Source organism: Taudactylus pleione, unplaced genomic scaffold (genome assembly GCF_031769625.1).
Source record: "Taudactylus pleione unplaced genomic scaffold, aTauple2 ptg000959l, whole genome shotgun sequence".
NCBI classification, from domain to species: domain Eukaryota; kingdom Metazoa; phylum Chordata; class Amphibia; order Anura; family Myobatrachidae; genus Taudactylus; species Taudactylus pleione.
Genome location: NW_028285360.1, coordinates 3986623 through 4002380, shown reverse-complemented (window position 1 = coordinate 4002380; position 15758 = coordinate 3986623). Strand labels below are relative to the sequence as shown.

The window sequence follows — 15758 nt, the reverse complement described above, 5'->3', positions numbered from 1 at the left end:
TCACTCTGCCATGGGTCTGCGTAACCTCTGCGTACGCAGTTCTGACCACAGCATCTGGTTCGCGCATGCACGCTGTGATGCATGCACAGTGCAAATTAATCGACCAATTGCGTGTGTATAGGCAACTGCCTTCCTTGCTGAAACAGGCCCTGTGTCCAAGTTCTTTTATCAGGTAGGAATTTGGGGCATGAGAAAGTGGGTGGGAGTCCCTCTCGAGAGCAGTATGTCCCTAATGCCAGTGCCAGTGAGTCACAATAGCCCACCCCATTCCGCCCCCTCCCTGCACTGTCTCTCTCTGCTATACTTGCCCGTCAATGTTATAATCATGTTGTGTGTGTGGTTTTGTGTAAGTGTGGAAATGTACATGTGTGCATATATTTATATGAAGAATATAAACACATTATCACATCAGCTCCCCACTGGCAGCAGTGCATGATAGAGGTCAGATCACACGATAACTAGCTTAACAAGCACTGGCGTAACTACAGCCCCCGCAGATCCCGCGGTGGCTTGGGGACGCGGAAGCTTGTGGGGCGAGGTGGCTTGGGGGCTGCAGATTCCATGCGGACTAGCCGTCCATATTGGAATCTGCTGAAAATGGCCCTCCAAAAATGGCCGACGCTTGGGGGAGACAGATGCTAGAGGTCCTACTGGACCTCTAGCGTCTGTTAGGCAAGTGCATAGAGCCGAGAACGCTGGAGCTGCCGGGAGAAGATGTAGAAAGCTGCATCTTCTCCCGTAAAACCCCTGGCAACGAGCATAGAACCCCTGGCAACGAGCGTGAAACCCCTGGCAACGAGCGTGAAACCCCTGGCAATGAGCATGAAACCCTTGGCAACGAGCATGAATCCCCTGGCAATGAGCATGAATCCCCTGGCAACGAGCATGAGACCCCTGATAACGGGCAGGTAATTTAAAAGTATTAAGAAGCCTTACTGTAGGGCAAATATGTAAGTGGCACTTTGGGGTAATAGGAATTACAGTGTGTGGCATATTGTGTAAGGGGCATTATGGTGTGTGGCATAATGTGTAAGGGCCATGACTATAACGAGGAAAAATGACAAATACTGTAAACCGTCTATGGGCTTGGGGAACATTTTTAACTTTTGCACTGGGAGCCAAATTGCGTATCAACGGCCCTGTATTCATTTTACCAAAATGCCATCGGGGGGGGGGGCATCAGAAACTTTTTGGCAGGGGGGAGCAAAATTTATAGTTACGCCACTGTTAACAAGAGATTGGTTTATTAACCCGGGTAGAACAGAGGATGCTAGTCAACACTGGGATAATGCAGCGGGTATAAAATGCAGGAAATTACAGTATAACAGGTCCATCCGGGAGCAGGTTAACGCAGGTGGTGTGCGGTATCTGTAGCACTCAGTGGTGGCAGTGGAATGTAAAGAGCACCCACCTGTGATTATATACCGGTATGTGTATACACAGTCTCCCTCAAGGAGGTACTTAGGAGCACATCCTAATCCTATAGGGGACAGATGATTGGCAAAGCCTTGCATGCGTAGTTGGAGGTTGCGCACATGACATCAGTCCGTTGTATCGATCCCTGCCTGTCTATACCTTCTAAAATTGTCGCTATTTAGCGTTATGAGTCGCACAAGAAATAAATGCTTTCAGACATTGAGTGTGGTTCCAAAGCACAAAAAGTTATTATTCAATATAAAAACAGATGGTTACACGCTGTGATCTAAATACAATTAGCGCAAATAAATCATACAGACCCAAGGTACAGTTGTTACATACGCACGCACACTGGACCCAGATACCGGCATCAAAGTAGAAACCTCCGTCAACAGCAAAGCAAGCAGACTGGCATCCAGGTTTAGAGGGCCCACATATATACTTTTACAGGGATAGGCAATACAATAGAACAGCTTGGCATGATTCCATTGGTTCTTCTTCCTGGTTCTTCTGTTACAGTATAGTTCAGGTCAGTTCGTATGGACACAATCCAGCCTCCAAAAGCCCTTTGTGTCCTTTTTCCAGCTGCATAATAAATCTAAGCTGGTTACATTACAGAGTACATTTTAATTTTGAACTCTTTATGGTCCATAGTTTGCAGACACATGTTGCGATCTTCTCACCGATGGTACCGGAAATCTGCAAAGACACAGTATATCAGTACAACACCAAACACGGTCTGCTTACCATGTACTAAACCTTAGATATCAAATTACATTTATTTCACAACATTAATAATACTGAATAAACCTTGAATATTACACTTTAATGCTAGGGAACCTTTTATGTAATGGGGGGCATCCACTAGACGATTTTATCCCTGTCCAACCTCTTAACGATTTTACCTTGAAGTTTCCCTTGAAATATGATCTTCCACTCTGAACAATTTGCAAAAGATTTGCAAAAGATATGTTGCAAAAGACAATAAACTATGTTGTTTTAATCTGTGATTGAGAGCTTTCAGCTATAGTGGGCAGATAGTGGTTCATCGTTTGATCGTTCAGCGTGAACGATGTGTAGACGATTTGTAAGCAATCAAGTGAAATTGACCTGCATGTTCAGTCGATGGAGGAGACGATCAAACGACCAGCGGGAGCGCGCATCGTACATCGTTAGAAACAATTACTGCACGATTTACAAACGATGTTCAAACGATGTTTGAACGATTATCGAACGATTATCGAAAGATTTTATCATTATCGTTCAATCGTTCAACTTTATCGTCTAGTGGATACCCCCCTTTAGTGTGCAGTGTGTAAGTATTGGGGTTTTGGGAAAAGACGCTAGTTAGCGTTGTGCGACTACATGTTTGTGGAGTACACCATGGTACGTGTTTTGCAGGGTTAATCATTTTATATGTTTTAGTGACTGTCTGTATTTATATGGTGAGGACTTTGAACTTCTTTCTATTGAGTGGGAATCGCACGACGCTAAATAATAGCATCGCCGTATGTACTTATAATGGGCGAGATTCACTAAAATGGCGCTGGGCGGCTAGTCGCAAAATGACGTCGTGCAGATTTAATTTTAAACCGATCCTGTCTCAGCCAATTATCCGGCTTCGACAGTTGCTTGGGGAACCCTGTAGCAGCAGTAACGAGGAGACAGTACAAATCACACTCCACAACACCTGGAGGGGAGTTGGGGTGGTCGACGGGGGCTCTCCACGATTCACTCAAGTGAAAGAAGAATCCAAAGAAATAATCGCCAAGTGGTTCCTTTACACAAGAATACGATTTAACTTGTGATTATGGGAGCAGGGAGCTATATACTAATATTTGCAGAACTGCCACAATTATTAAGGTTCCGTTTCATGGCGCATATTTTCATCTTGAATGAAAGTATCCCGGCTTTGCACTGTGGGAAACTCTCAAGGCTGTGGTAACCGCTGTCTCCAAGAGTTACATCCCTGGCATTTTGTAGAAGTCTTTCACGTTTGTGAGACTTCTCCGAGAGAAGCTGACACTGCATGTGCGCACAAAGTCAGTTTCCGCCACCCGCCGAAGGCTGCGAGAGAGATCAGAAGATCTCTCTTCTGCTTTTAAGCCTCAATAGGCTTAAATCAGTTTACTCAATATAAAAATGGTGTAAACGAACGGGGCCAAACACAGAAAAGCTTTGCTTTTCAGAGTTTGGTACTTAGGGGTCAGATCGTACTCGTCCCCATTGACAATAATGGGGACTGCGAACTGCAGTCCTGATTAGCACTCTGACTGAGATTTTTATGCAATCTCCTGCATTGTGCTATTAGTACACAGCAACAATTAATAAAATTATGCAGACATTGCAGTTTCTACATAGTTTTATGAAAATTCCTTGCTAAATAGGGCCCTGCCTGAAACATTCTCCTTTTTGAACAGAACAAGTTTTATATTACACCTATGGCAGCAAAAAGTTAGTGTGCTACTGCAACATGTAATGGTATTTGGATTTTGGAAAGTGTATTTAATTTTAGTTTCTCTTCAGTGTGATGGGGAATAATTGTGATTATTTGGTCTCCGGGAACATGGCCGCTGCAGAGGACAAATGATTACTTCAGGAAAAGCGGAAGCTGCTAAATGACGTCGGCATGCATACGTTTCCGAGCCAATGACAGAGTAGTAAGTAGCAGGAGGCGAGCAATTTGAATTTCGGCTCCGTAGCTGTGCTGAAGTCGCTGTGTGTATAGGAGGAGCCGGGAACTGCGGAGAGCATGAGCCGGAGCCGGAGCCGCTGTAAGCGCCGCCAGGTAGGGTAGCCTCTGCTCCCTAGACATGTGCTGTCATTGTTGTTTTGATGGGCTCATTACCACCATAAAACCTATTTTACTCATCACCAGAGTTAAGACGTTTGTATACTGTTCTGTGAGTAGTGTTATAGAAATATACAGAATGTGGCTGTTATTATTGTTGCTGAAACTGGACTGTGGTCTAACCCCTATGTCTGTAAAGCTGGGTACACACTGTATGATAAATCGGCTGTTCATTTGAATGGCCAATATATCTCGAGCGTGTCGGCGGGTGAGCACCCCAGATATGTCTTGTTCACAGACATATCGAATCGGCTGTGCAACACAGCAGATGCACCGATATATCGGTGTATCTGCTAGTGTGTATGTGTATGAGTGACAGCTCAACTGGGTGGGAAAATTGAAATGCCTGCCTGGTTGTGTATATGTACTTACCATTCGTCAGATAAGTCGGCCTAGTGTGTACCCAGTATTGGTTTACACCATCTTCAGATTGTGTAAACCACTTTTAAGCTGGGTACACACTAAACGATTGTGTACCCAGCGATGCGACCCACGATGACGGGCCGACATATCAGGCGGTCCGTACACACTGGGTGATCCGGTGCCCGACCATCCGATATGCTTGCCCCTGCTGCATGGGATCCTCAGCTGCATGTACAAAAGATCAGGCGATGGGACTGACGACCCCACGGTAGTGCGTATACACGATGTAGTGCATGCACACTGCACAATATTGAAGATTTGTCATTTTGATACGTCGGTATCGGCTAAATCGTTAGCAATATCATGTAGTGTGTAGGGGCCTTAAGCCTATGGAGGAATATTCTCATGAGAAGGATCTTCCAATCCGTCTCCTGCAACCTCCATCCGGCATAGGAAACTGAATCTATGCACATGTGTGTCCGATTCCCCATAGTGCCAATATTTTCACTCAGTCACGATACAGATGCCAAGAATATTAATACATAGGCACCATGGGGTTATAATTATTAAGCAATGGTTTTGTAAGACCTATGACGTTTGCCAATTTTTCTTGACATTTAAAAGAGCAATAATAGAAATGCAAAGGCCTGTTTTGCATTAAATATTATTGCCCTTTTAAATTTGGCAGGGAAAATCTGCAAAAATAAAGGTTTTCAAAAATACACTGCTTAATAAATATACTCAATACAAATAAAGGATAAAGGGGATCGATTTAAAAATAAATGCTCAAATGTATTTTAAAATTTTGCAGCTTTTTGCTGCATTTCCACTTACTTTTCTCACTATATTTATATAATTTCTAACGTCGAGACAGACCACCTGGTAAAGTCTGCCCCGGCAAAGACTTAGCGACTTAGCAATGATGTCAGTGTCCATACTGCATATGTGCTGCGTTCGCTCAGAGAGGTTTACTAACTTGACTGAGCCAAGTGACTGGTAACTTCCCTGCTTTTCTCTGTGACAGGGCTCCTGTAAGCATTCTAGTTTTTTGTTATTTACAATACATTAGCAAAACATGTGTTTTCTCTAAATTGCGGAAGTGTTTGAAACAATGGGTACGCACTTCCAGTATGTGCAAAGAGAAACAACAGAGATCTGGGAGATTTTACTGCTGTTTCAGCTTTTTATAAATAGTGTGATGCGATTTCTCTATGAGGAAAAAAGGCCTTCAGTATTTTTATAAATCGACCCCTAAGTATTATACGTAAATAAATATTGTGGTCAGTGGCGTAACTAGGGCAGGGCGAGCGGGGGTGCTTGCCCTGGGCTCCGTGGGACCGGCCCGCCCGCCCTAGTTAGCCAGTGTAGCGCCGACCGCAATGAGTGCGGTCAGCGCTACACATTTTCACAGGACCGGCGCTAGGCTTCCAGCGCCGGTCCTGTGCTACACACCTGAGCCCGTTCCCTCCCCCTGAGCGCTTGCCCAAAAGCGCCAGGAGGTGGGCTCAGGATGTGCATAACACACGCATCGCCGCCAGCGCTGGCGGCAATGCGTGTGTCAAACAGCAGCCAATGAGAGTCAGACTCTCATTGACTGCTGCAGCACCCACTGCAAGAGCCGGACTTCCGTCCGGCTCCTGTAGTGGGTAATGGGACAGACGTCATGACGACTGTCTAATTATGCTGAGTGCGCCAGCCCGGGAGGACTGGTGGGGGCGGCGGCGGGAGCGGCGTCGCGGACTGGAGGAGCAGCAGCAGCAGCGTGGATTCAGGTAAGTAAGTTTTTATATATGTATTTCTAAAAACCTGTCAGCACAACGGGGGTGGCTACCACTGGGGGGACATCTACTGGGGTGGGGGCACAATGGGGGGGGTTGGCTACTACTGGGGGCACCATTATTAGGGGGACTGGGGGAGGCTATTACTGGGGGGGCTGGGGGAGGACTGGGGGGGACTGGGGGGGGGCTATTACTGGGGGCACCATTATTAGGAGGACCTCTACTGGGGGGGGGGGCTATTACTGGGGGCACCATTATTAGGTGGACCTCTACTGGGGGGGGGGCTATTACTGGGGGCACCATTATTAGGTGGACCTCTACTGGGGTGGGTGCTATTACTGGGGGCACCATTATTAGGTGGACCTCTACTGGGGTGGGGGCTATTACTGGGGGCACCATTATTAGGAGGACCTTTCCTGGGGGGGGGCTATTACTGGGGGCACCATTATTAGGAGGACCTCTACCGGGGGGGCTATTATTGGGGGCACCATTATTAGGAGGACCTCTACTAGGGGGGCTATTACCGGGGGCACCATTATTAGGAGGACCTCTACTGGGGGGGGGGGCTATTACCGGGGGCACCATTATTAGGAGGAGCTCTACTGGGGGAGGGGGCTATTACCGGGGGCACCATTATTAGGAGGACCTCTACTGGGGGGGGGGGGCTATTACTGGGGGCACCATTATTGGGAAGACCTCTACTGGGCGGGGGGGGGGGGCTATTGCAGGGGGCACTTAATCGGGAGGGGGAACCTCTGCTGGGGACCACTACTTGGGGGGGGAACTACTACTGGGGGCATTATAAAAGGGGCCTACTGCTAGGGGCACTGCACTGGGGGGACCACAACTGGGGGCAATAACAGGAAGGACCACTACAGGGACCACTGGATAGGGGGGGTCACTACTAGGAGCCTGCATTAGAGGGACCACTACTGGGGGCACTGCATGGGAGGGGGGGGGGGGGGCGGGACTACTGCTGGGGGCACTATATAAGGGGCTTACTGCTAGGGGCACTGCGGGGACCACTACAGGGGGAACTAGATAGGGGGGCTCACTACTGGGTGCCTGCATAAGGGGGACCGCTACTGGGAAACCTGCATGGGGGGGACTACTGCTGGGGGCACTATATAAAGGGCACTGCATAGGGGGGGGGGACTACTACTGGGGGCACTATATAAAGGGCACTACATAAGGGGATACCACTACTGGGTGCACTGCATTGTGGGGACTGCTACTGGGGGCACTGCATAAGGGGGAACACTACATAGGGCACTGCATTTGGGGGGACCACTACTGGGGGCACTAAGTAAGGGGAACTAATTGGGGGCTGTATAAGGGGGACCACTACTGGGGATACTGTATAAGGGGCACTACTATGGGCCTGCATAAGAGGGACCACAACTGCATACTGGGGGTACTGTATAAGGGGTACTACTGGGGTTAAGGTGCATATGGATAGGAATGTTCAGCGCAAAAATAAAAGGGTGTGTCATGTTGACACGCCCCATTTTTAAGTGACCACGGCCATCTTTTTTCCTCGCGCGCACATATCGGGATGTGGGGGGGGGGGGGCTCCGTTTTCAAATTTGCCCTGGGCTCCAAATACCCTAGTTACACCACTGATTGTGGTTCTTGATTCACTCCAATTAAAAACCTACTGTCATATTTCCCTCTAGATAAATATATTTGTTTATTAGGTCAAGCAGTAAGACCTCCAATAAATTATACTTAATCTCCAAAACAAAGAAAAAGAGGGCACTCAAAAATTTTATTTTAAGATTGATTATACAAGTTATTAAATAAATACACCTAAAATAGGCAATGAATTGGTGCTAAGCCCTTAAACTGAACATAGGGCCTGATTCAGAGCCGCTCGTAAGCGGCCGCTCGTTCGTTCCGAGTGATGTTTGCCCAACTGCGCATGCGTACGGATTTTAATATGCATGCGCGAACCAGTCAGTGCGGCCGAAAATCGTTTGTTCGCTAAATAGCGAATGCCTGCTATTTTGAGTGACAGGAGGAGGCGTATGTGGGTGGTAACAAAGTAAGGTGCTTGAAAACGGGGAGTGGAGATCCGAACGCATACGTGCTTAAAGGTCAAAACGGGCGTTTATGGGTGTGCATAATTAATACAGCAGTGTCATTGACCACGTCACTGGGTTATTAAATAGTCAGAACTGCTCGCAAGATTGTGGTAGGAAAACCCAACCACAAGAATAGCTAGCAGTTCAAACGCTGGTCGATGTACTCGATGAATCTAATAAATAGCGGACATGACGTAGGATGCGAGCGGCCAGGGGGCGTAGTTATCCAAAAAACGACCGCAAGTTTTGTTCGCTCGTTCAGACATGGAGGCATCAACAGACCGCAAAGAGCGAACGGTTCATTTGAATAGCCACCCCCTTTTCCTGAACGACCGTCCGCAAATAGCGTCCGTCTCTGAATCAGGCCCATAGTCTCTTTTAATGGTAGTGTATCAGTTTCGGATGGCTGAACGACAATAGTTCTGTATCCTTCTTCAAAGGTACTTTTCTGGAACTTCCACCAAGACTTCTCAATAGGAAGAAAAATATTAATAAAACAATTCTCCAAGCGACCAATCATTCCTTTGGGGCGTACTGGAATATACCCTCACACCAAGAAATCACTCAGACAGAACGTTCCCAAAAGCCAACATTAATAATCTTAAAAAAAAATGTATTTCAACATAAAAATGGTTAATAACATAAATAACCAGCTTACATTATATATTCTCCTTTTACACCTTATGGTGAATGCTCACCAGGACCATGAACAATTCAACCAACAATATGACCCAACGGGTTTCGTCCTTATAAGGATTTCAGGGGTAAATCACAATTTGTTGAATAATACGTTATACTTCCAGTCCGCAACTGAACACAAGTTATATTTTTTCCAACAGCAACTTGGACAGAGAAAATCCTGGCATAAAGTCCTCAGTCGCTCTATGTGACTGAGGTTTTTATGCCAGGATCTTCTCTGTCCGAGTTGCTGTTGGAAAAAAATAAATATACACGTACACAGTGGGTAAAATAAGTATTGAACACATTAACATTTCCTCAGTAAATATAATTCTTCTTTGGGTTTTATAGGGTCCACAGAAACTACCTTGGGGGTATGTAGTTGGAATAATCCATTGCACCAAACAGCTACAGCTTTCAAGCTCCCAGCATCCATAGAACCTCCTATATACCCTGCCCCCAGCCACAGGCATTCAATTTCTTTGTTTGGTGCTCGGCAAGTATCCAGACGCACCTGTTATAACAGCGGGACTGCTTACACAATCCCAGGCTTTTAATTTTTTTATTTACCTTTGTTTTTTTTATACTACTGGGTTGAGTACTACTAAGCGTCCAAATAGGATGCATGTACTACGGTTCCTACTACCTCCGCTGATGACAAACCGCCAGCTCCTGCAACGGGCCCTTGGGATTTCGGCTGGTCACAGCGAAGCTTGGCAGTGACGCTGGGGCCCAGACTGCAATCGGATCCAAAGAGATGACCAGGTAAGGTGATTCCTTGTTGTCGGGACGCTGCAGTCCTGGCTTCCGTTGTAGGAGACGCAACGGAGGCTGCTGCTAATGAGGGCCCGCGAGCTGTGTCCTCACTAAGACTGCCGGGGACTTATCGTCTAACGCCGGGGATGGGTATTAGACGCACTAGTAGCGTCTACTACTGTGAGGCCAGCGTACCCGTGCCACTAACGCAGCTTAGGGGAGATAGGCGTTCCCCAGGAAGTGCCTCCCCCAACTCAGACGCAACTTCCTGTGTGGGTTCCCGCATCTGGTTTGTTATTTCTGACCACCTTGTGTATTGAGACGCTCACAGTCCACCTATAGTGCTCTGCTGAAAGCTGTTGGTTTCCAGAGGTGTGGGTCAATCTCCCTGTATGCCTCTCCTGTGGGTCAGGTATACAGTGCTCTATATCCTACCAAGCCCCCGGGGGTTTGGTCAGTTGATTCAGAGATCATTGAATTTATATATACATTGTGTGTGACTTTAATACTAGCTGCTGTATTGATACTGCCTTATATTTCTAAACTGTAAGATTCTCTCTCCCTCTCCCGTACAAGTGTGTGGGGTTTTTCATTTGTCTTTTCACATTTACTTCTGAAGACTTTCACATTGCATTTATACCTTATACCTGTGATACATTGTTATGTCTATAGGCAGGGGAAGAAGGAAGTTGAGCCTCCTGCGCTGGTATCATCTAAATCCTGTTTGGCAGGCCTGTCAGAGCAGGATTTTGTGCAAGATGGTGAGTGTTCTCTGTAGTAAACAGCCACCTCTCCAATCCAGTACACTAGCACCTGCACAAGAGCCACCTTAGGTGGCCTTTTGTCTCAGGTTTTGTCGCATTTAGTGGACCGTGCAGCAGCTTCATAGGCTCCTGCAACGGTACTGCCTCCCACTATGGGGTATCCACAGCATTTACATCCTTCTATGTATATCTCCCATGAATCCTTTTTGGTTTGATGCTTATGCTCACTCTAGTCAGAGTATGCTGCCATCTATGGGCGCTTATAAAGTAATGTAAGCGTATAGACCAGTTGTGGTAAAGCAAAAGCATAAGAGAGTATCCCTTCAGGCGATGCCTCAGGATCCTAACACTGCATCATCATCAGAGTTACTCAGCGTTCCGGTTCTTACTCAGTTGAGGAAGACCACCAATCCTCGGCTGTCCCCTCTCTGTTGAGAGCGGATTAGATCTGTCATGAATATAGTGAAAGATGAGGTTCAGCCTGTCTAATACTGCATACACACGTAAAGATTATCTGTCCAACCATCCAACTAGTTGATTGGTTGGAATGAAAATCTGTTAGCGTATGGGAGTAAATGATCAGCAATTTGTTGCTAAATGCCAGAAAACAGATGAAAATGGTCGTCAGAGAAGTTTGTTAAATGTTTGATCTAAACAATTTGTTCAAACAACAGTTTTTGTCCATTTTCCGGCGTTTGGGAGCAAATTGCTGATTGTCATTTGCTTTCATACTGTACCAGAATTTCATTCCAACCATTCAACTAGTTGGATGGTTGGACAGAAAATCTTTACGTGTGTACAAAGCTTAAGACTCCTGTCTTTAGGCGTCAGAAAGTGGCAAAAGATTATTTCCCTCAGTCTGAACAACTGACGGATCTCATGTCTGAAGCATGGAATACTCCATGCGTTTCCATGCGACAAAGAATTTAACTTCTCGGTACCCATTTGTACCTGGTGGGGGAACTTCCCATTTGTTACATTCAACAGTAGATCCTCATTTGACAAGATTAATCCAGAGGTCTACATTACCTATTCCTTCCGCATCCTCACTCAAGGAGGTTACAGATAGAAAGCTTGAAAACTACTTGAAATCAGTGTTTTCATTATCTGGATCTATTACGGGGCCGGCTATGGCTGTAACCTGGGTGACCAAGACTATGGAAGAATGGACGACATCTCTGGAAGATAGTATGCCAGATGGTACCAGAGAACAGCTGTCTTATCTCTGCAAATGCGAGAAGCAGCTGCGCATGTTGGAGAAGCTTTTATAATTGCAGGTGTTTTGGCTTCTTAGGTGTCAGCAACTTTGGTTGCTGCTCGGAGAACCCTTTGGCTAAGAACCTGGAAGGCGGATACAGGGTCCAAGAAAGCCCTTGAGTCCTTGCCTTTTGTTGGGAAGGTACTGTTTGGACCAGAATTTGATAACATAGTAACTACTCTGGCAGCATCTAAATCTGCTGTGTTGCTATCTAAGACTACCCCTAAGAATAGGCAGTCGTCATCTAGGTCCTTTCGCCTGCAAGGAAGGGCAAAGGGACAGTCTTTCTTCAGACAGGATAATTCCCTCAAAAAAGCTGTCAGGAAATCTTGGTCAGTTAAACATCCAGCCTACAAGCCGGATGGTAAACCTGCTGCCTGGTGGGGCAGGCCTCCCCCTGGGGGATCTCAGGGTAGGAGGCCGTCTTCTCCAGTTTTCTTACACCTGGCATCAGGCAACTACGTATGCTTGGGTTCGAGAAGTGATCTCTCACGGATACGCCTTCACGTTCCTGAGGCAACCCCCTCAGAAGATTTTTTTAGTACAACGTTTTTGTGCCCTTCTGAGGTCAGGGGTAATAACACCTTCCTTGTTGCATCACAGGAACGGGGATTATTATTCAAATTTGTTTTTGATTCTGAAACCAAATGGGTCACATAGCCCTATTCTGAATTTGAAGTTTCTCAACAAATTCATCCATGTGCCCAAGTTCCGTATGGAAACCCTACAGTCAATTATGCTGGCAATGGAGCCTGGAGATTTCATGGTTTCCCTGGACATACAGGTTGCGTATCTGCATGTACCTATTGCAGAATCTCACCAAAAGTTTGAGGTTTGCTGTGGGTCAGCATCATTACCAATTTCAGGCTCTGCCCTTTGGTCTGTCTACAGCCCCTCGGGTGTTCACCAAGATAATGGCAGTCATGGCGGCTCATCTCAGGCGACAAGGAGTCAGGATACTACCATACTTGAACGACCTACTGATATTGGCGCAATCTCCGGAGGTTTTACCACACCATCTCCAAATTACCATTTCCTGTCTGCAAGTGCACGGCTGGATAATTAATTGGAAAAAGTCTTCCTTTTTCGCCAACTCAGCAGATGGTACATTTGGGGGCGCTGCTGGATTCCCTGGGACAAAGGATTCTTTTACCAGTGGACAAGATTGCTGCCCTACAATTATGGGTACACAAACTGCTCCACAATCTGAGTGTCAGTTCATTTAGCAATGCAGGTCCTGGGGTTCATGGTATCCACCTTCGACATGGTGGCTTATGCTCAGTTCTATTTCAGGTCCCTGCAACAATGGATTCTGTCTCATTGGGATGGTCAGTATAATCTGATAGTCTCGAACGATCTGCATCTCGCCAGAGGTTCGCCTCTCCCTTGCATGGTGGCTGTAGATGACTCATTTAAACAAAGGTCGCCCATTATGGGTCTCAGATTGGGCACTCCTCACCACGGATGCAAGTCTACGAGGATGGGGTGCGTGAAGGATCATCACACCTTTCAGGAAAGATGGACAGCTCAGGAAAGTCACCTGCCCATAAATATTTTGGCGCTTCGTGCAGTGCACAGGGTGCTCGTTCTGGTGCAGGACCTCCTTCAGGGCAGGCCTGTACAGATTCAGTCCGACAACACTAACAGTGGCCTACTTCAACCATCAAGGAGGCACACGAAGTCCAGCAGTCATGAGGGATGTCTTCCAGCAATCTCTACAATATTCATCCCAGGAATCCTAAACCGGGAAGCTGATTTTCTAAGTCGTCAGGACATACACCCAGGAGAATGGGCTCTTCATCTGAATGTCTTTCAGCTCCTGGTGGACAAGTGGGGACTACCGGACGTAGGCCTCATGGAATCGCGTCACAACCACAAGGTCTCCAGGACAAGGGACTAGACTTAGGTCTTCACCTGGCTATCTTGAGAGTTCAGGTTTCTGCATTGTCAGTTTGGTTCCAGTGCAGAATTGCCCCTCTGCCAGATGTTAGAACATTTTTTTCAGGGTGTTCTCTGTCTGCAACCTCCGTTTGTCCCTCCGGTGGCACCGTGGGATCTATCCTTGGTTCTCTGCGCAGCAGGCTTCCCCATTTGAACCTTTAGACACAATGGACCGCAAATGGTTGACAGCGAAGATTCTCTTTCTCCTCTCTATCTCCTCAGCTCGCAGAGTTTCTGATTTGGGAGCGCTTACAGAATAGAGCTGTACAAGGGTGGTATCCCGTTTTCATATGAATGAAGAAGTTGTAGTCCCAGCCTTTTAGTCTTCTGGCCTTTCTATAGGTGAAGCTTCACTGGATGTTGTTCAAGCTCTTCGTATCTACGTGGATCGTACCAGCTCCATCAGGAAGTCAGATGCATATTTTGTGTTGTGTTTGTATGGCTTTCATAAGCGAGGCTGGCCAGCTAACAAGCAGTCTCTGGCTCGGTGGCTGCTTATGACCTATTTCTCATGTGTATACTCCCTGTTCCGAACACTGTGACGGCACATTCTACTCGGTTTGTGGGACCATCGTGGGCGTTTAGACATGGCGCATCTGCAGAACAGTTATGCAAGGCGGCGACTTGGTCTTCGGTCCACACTTTCATCAAATTCTATGCATTTGATACTTTTGCCTCCCAGGATGCTAACCTTTGGGCGGCTGATTCTCCTCTCTGCTCAGGAGCGTCCCCACCATTAAGGGAACTGCTTTAGGACATCCCCAAGGTAGTTCCTGTGGACCCTATGAAACCCGAAGTAAAAAATAAGAGTTATGGTAGACTTACCTTTTTGTTAACTTTCTCTTCGAGGTTCATAGAGTCCACAGGGCACACACCCTGACGCATCCGGTCTCAGTTTCTTTCTTTTTTCTTCGTGTCATTGATTCCCTCTTCGTTTTTTGAGTGTTTCTTGTGTACGTTGTACTTCTTTCTCCACTTTCCGTCTATTGCCGTTTACGAACTGAATGCCTGTGGCTGGGGGCGGGGTATATAGGGAGGAGGTCCTGTGCATGCTCGGAGTTTGAAAGCCATAGCTGTTTGGTGCAATGGATTACTCCAGCTACATACCCCAAGGTAGTTCCTGTGGACCCTGTGAACTTCAAAGAAAAAGAGTTAACAAAGATAAGTCTACCATAACTCATATAAGGATATTGAATTAGAACCTCTATACACTCCTGCCTATACTTTCTAATATCCTGCCTATACTTTCTAATATCCTGCCTATACCTTCTAATATCCTGCCTATAAACCTCTAAGGATGACGCTATTTTGCGTACGCAGTCATACAGTAAATAAAGACTCTAGACCTTGAACCTGTGGTTCCAAAGCACAAAGTGATATTTCAAGTAAAAGTACAGTCAGTTACACACTATGATCTAAGTACAATTTAGCGCAAAGAATTATACAGACCCAAGTACAGTTATACATACGCAGCGCTTCTGGACCAGATGTAGGCATCAGCAAGAAACCCCCGTCTATCAGCATTCAGCAAGAAGACTCAGACTGGGGTCACAACACACATTTATACTCTCACAGAAACAGACAACACACTAGAGAGGCTTGTCGCTGATGCCATTGGTTCCCAAGGAGAATGCATCTGTTGCAGAGCATTTAACAGGTTGATTCAAATACACAGTCCAGCCTCTAACAACTGGTTGTCTCTGGTTTCCTGCCTCATGCACATCCTAACAGTTGGTCATATAATGTACATTTCGGTGCTTTGTCTCTGCGGTCCATAAGTTGAGAATGCATGTTGCGATCTTCACACTGACGATACCAGAATGCTGTTGAAAGAGTGCAGATCAGTATAATATCAAACATGACTTACTT

At 46.5% G+C, this 15758-nt stretch overlaps 1 protein-coding gene across 1 annotated transcript in view; it reads left to right on the top strand.

Annotated features, from left to right (window-relative positions):
• Nucleotides 1–4050: 4050 nt before the first annotated feature.
• Nucleotides 4051–15758, top strand: part of LOC148473178 (uncharacterized) — a 99912-nt gene continuing 88204 nt past the window's right edge. The window contains exon 1 of the mRNA XM_088459957.1: nucleotides 4051–4204. Within this exon, the coding sequence (XP_088316083.1) occupies nucleotides 4169–4204 (36 nt within the window). The 5' untranslated portion in view covers nucleotides 4051–4168. The remainder of the gene's footprint in view (nucleotides 4205–15758) is intronic.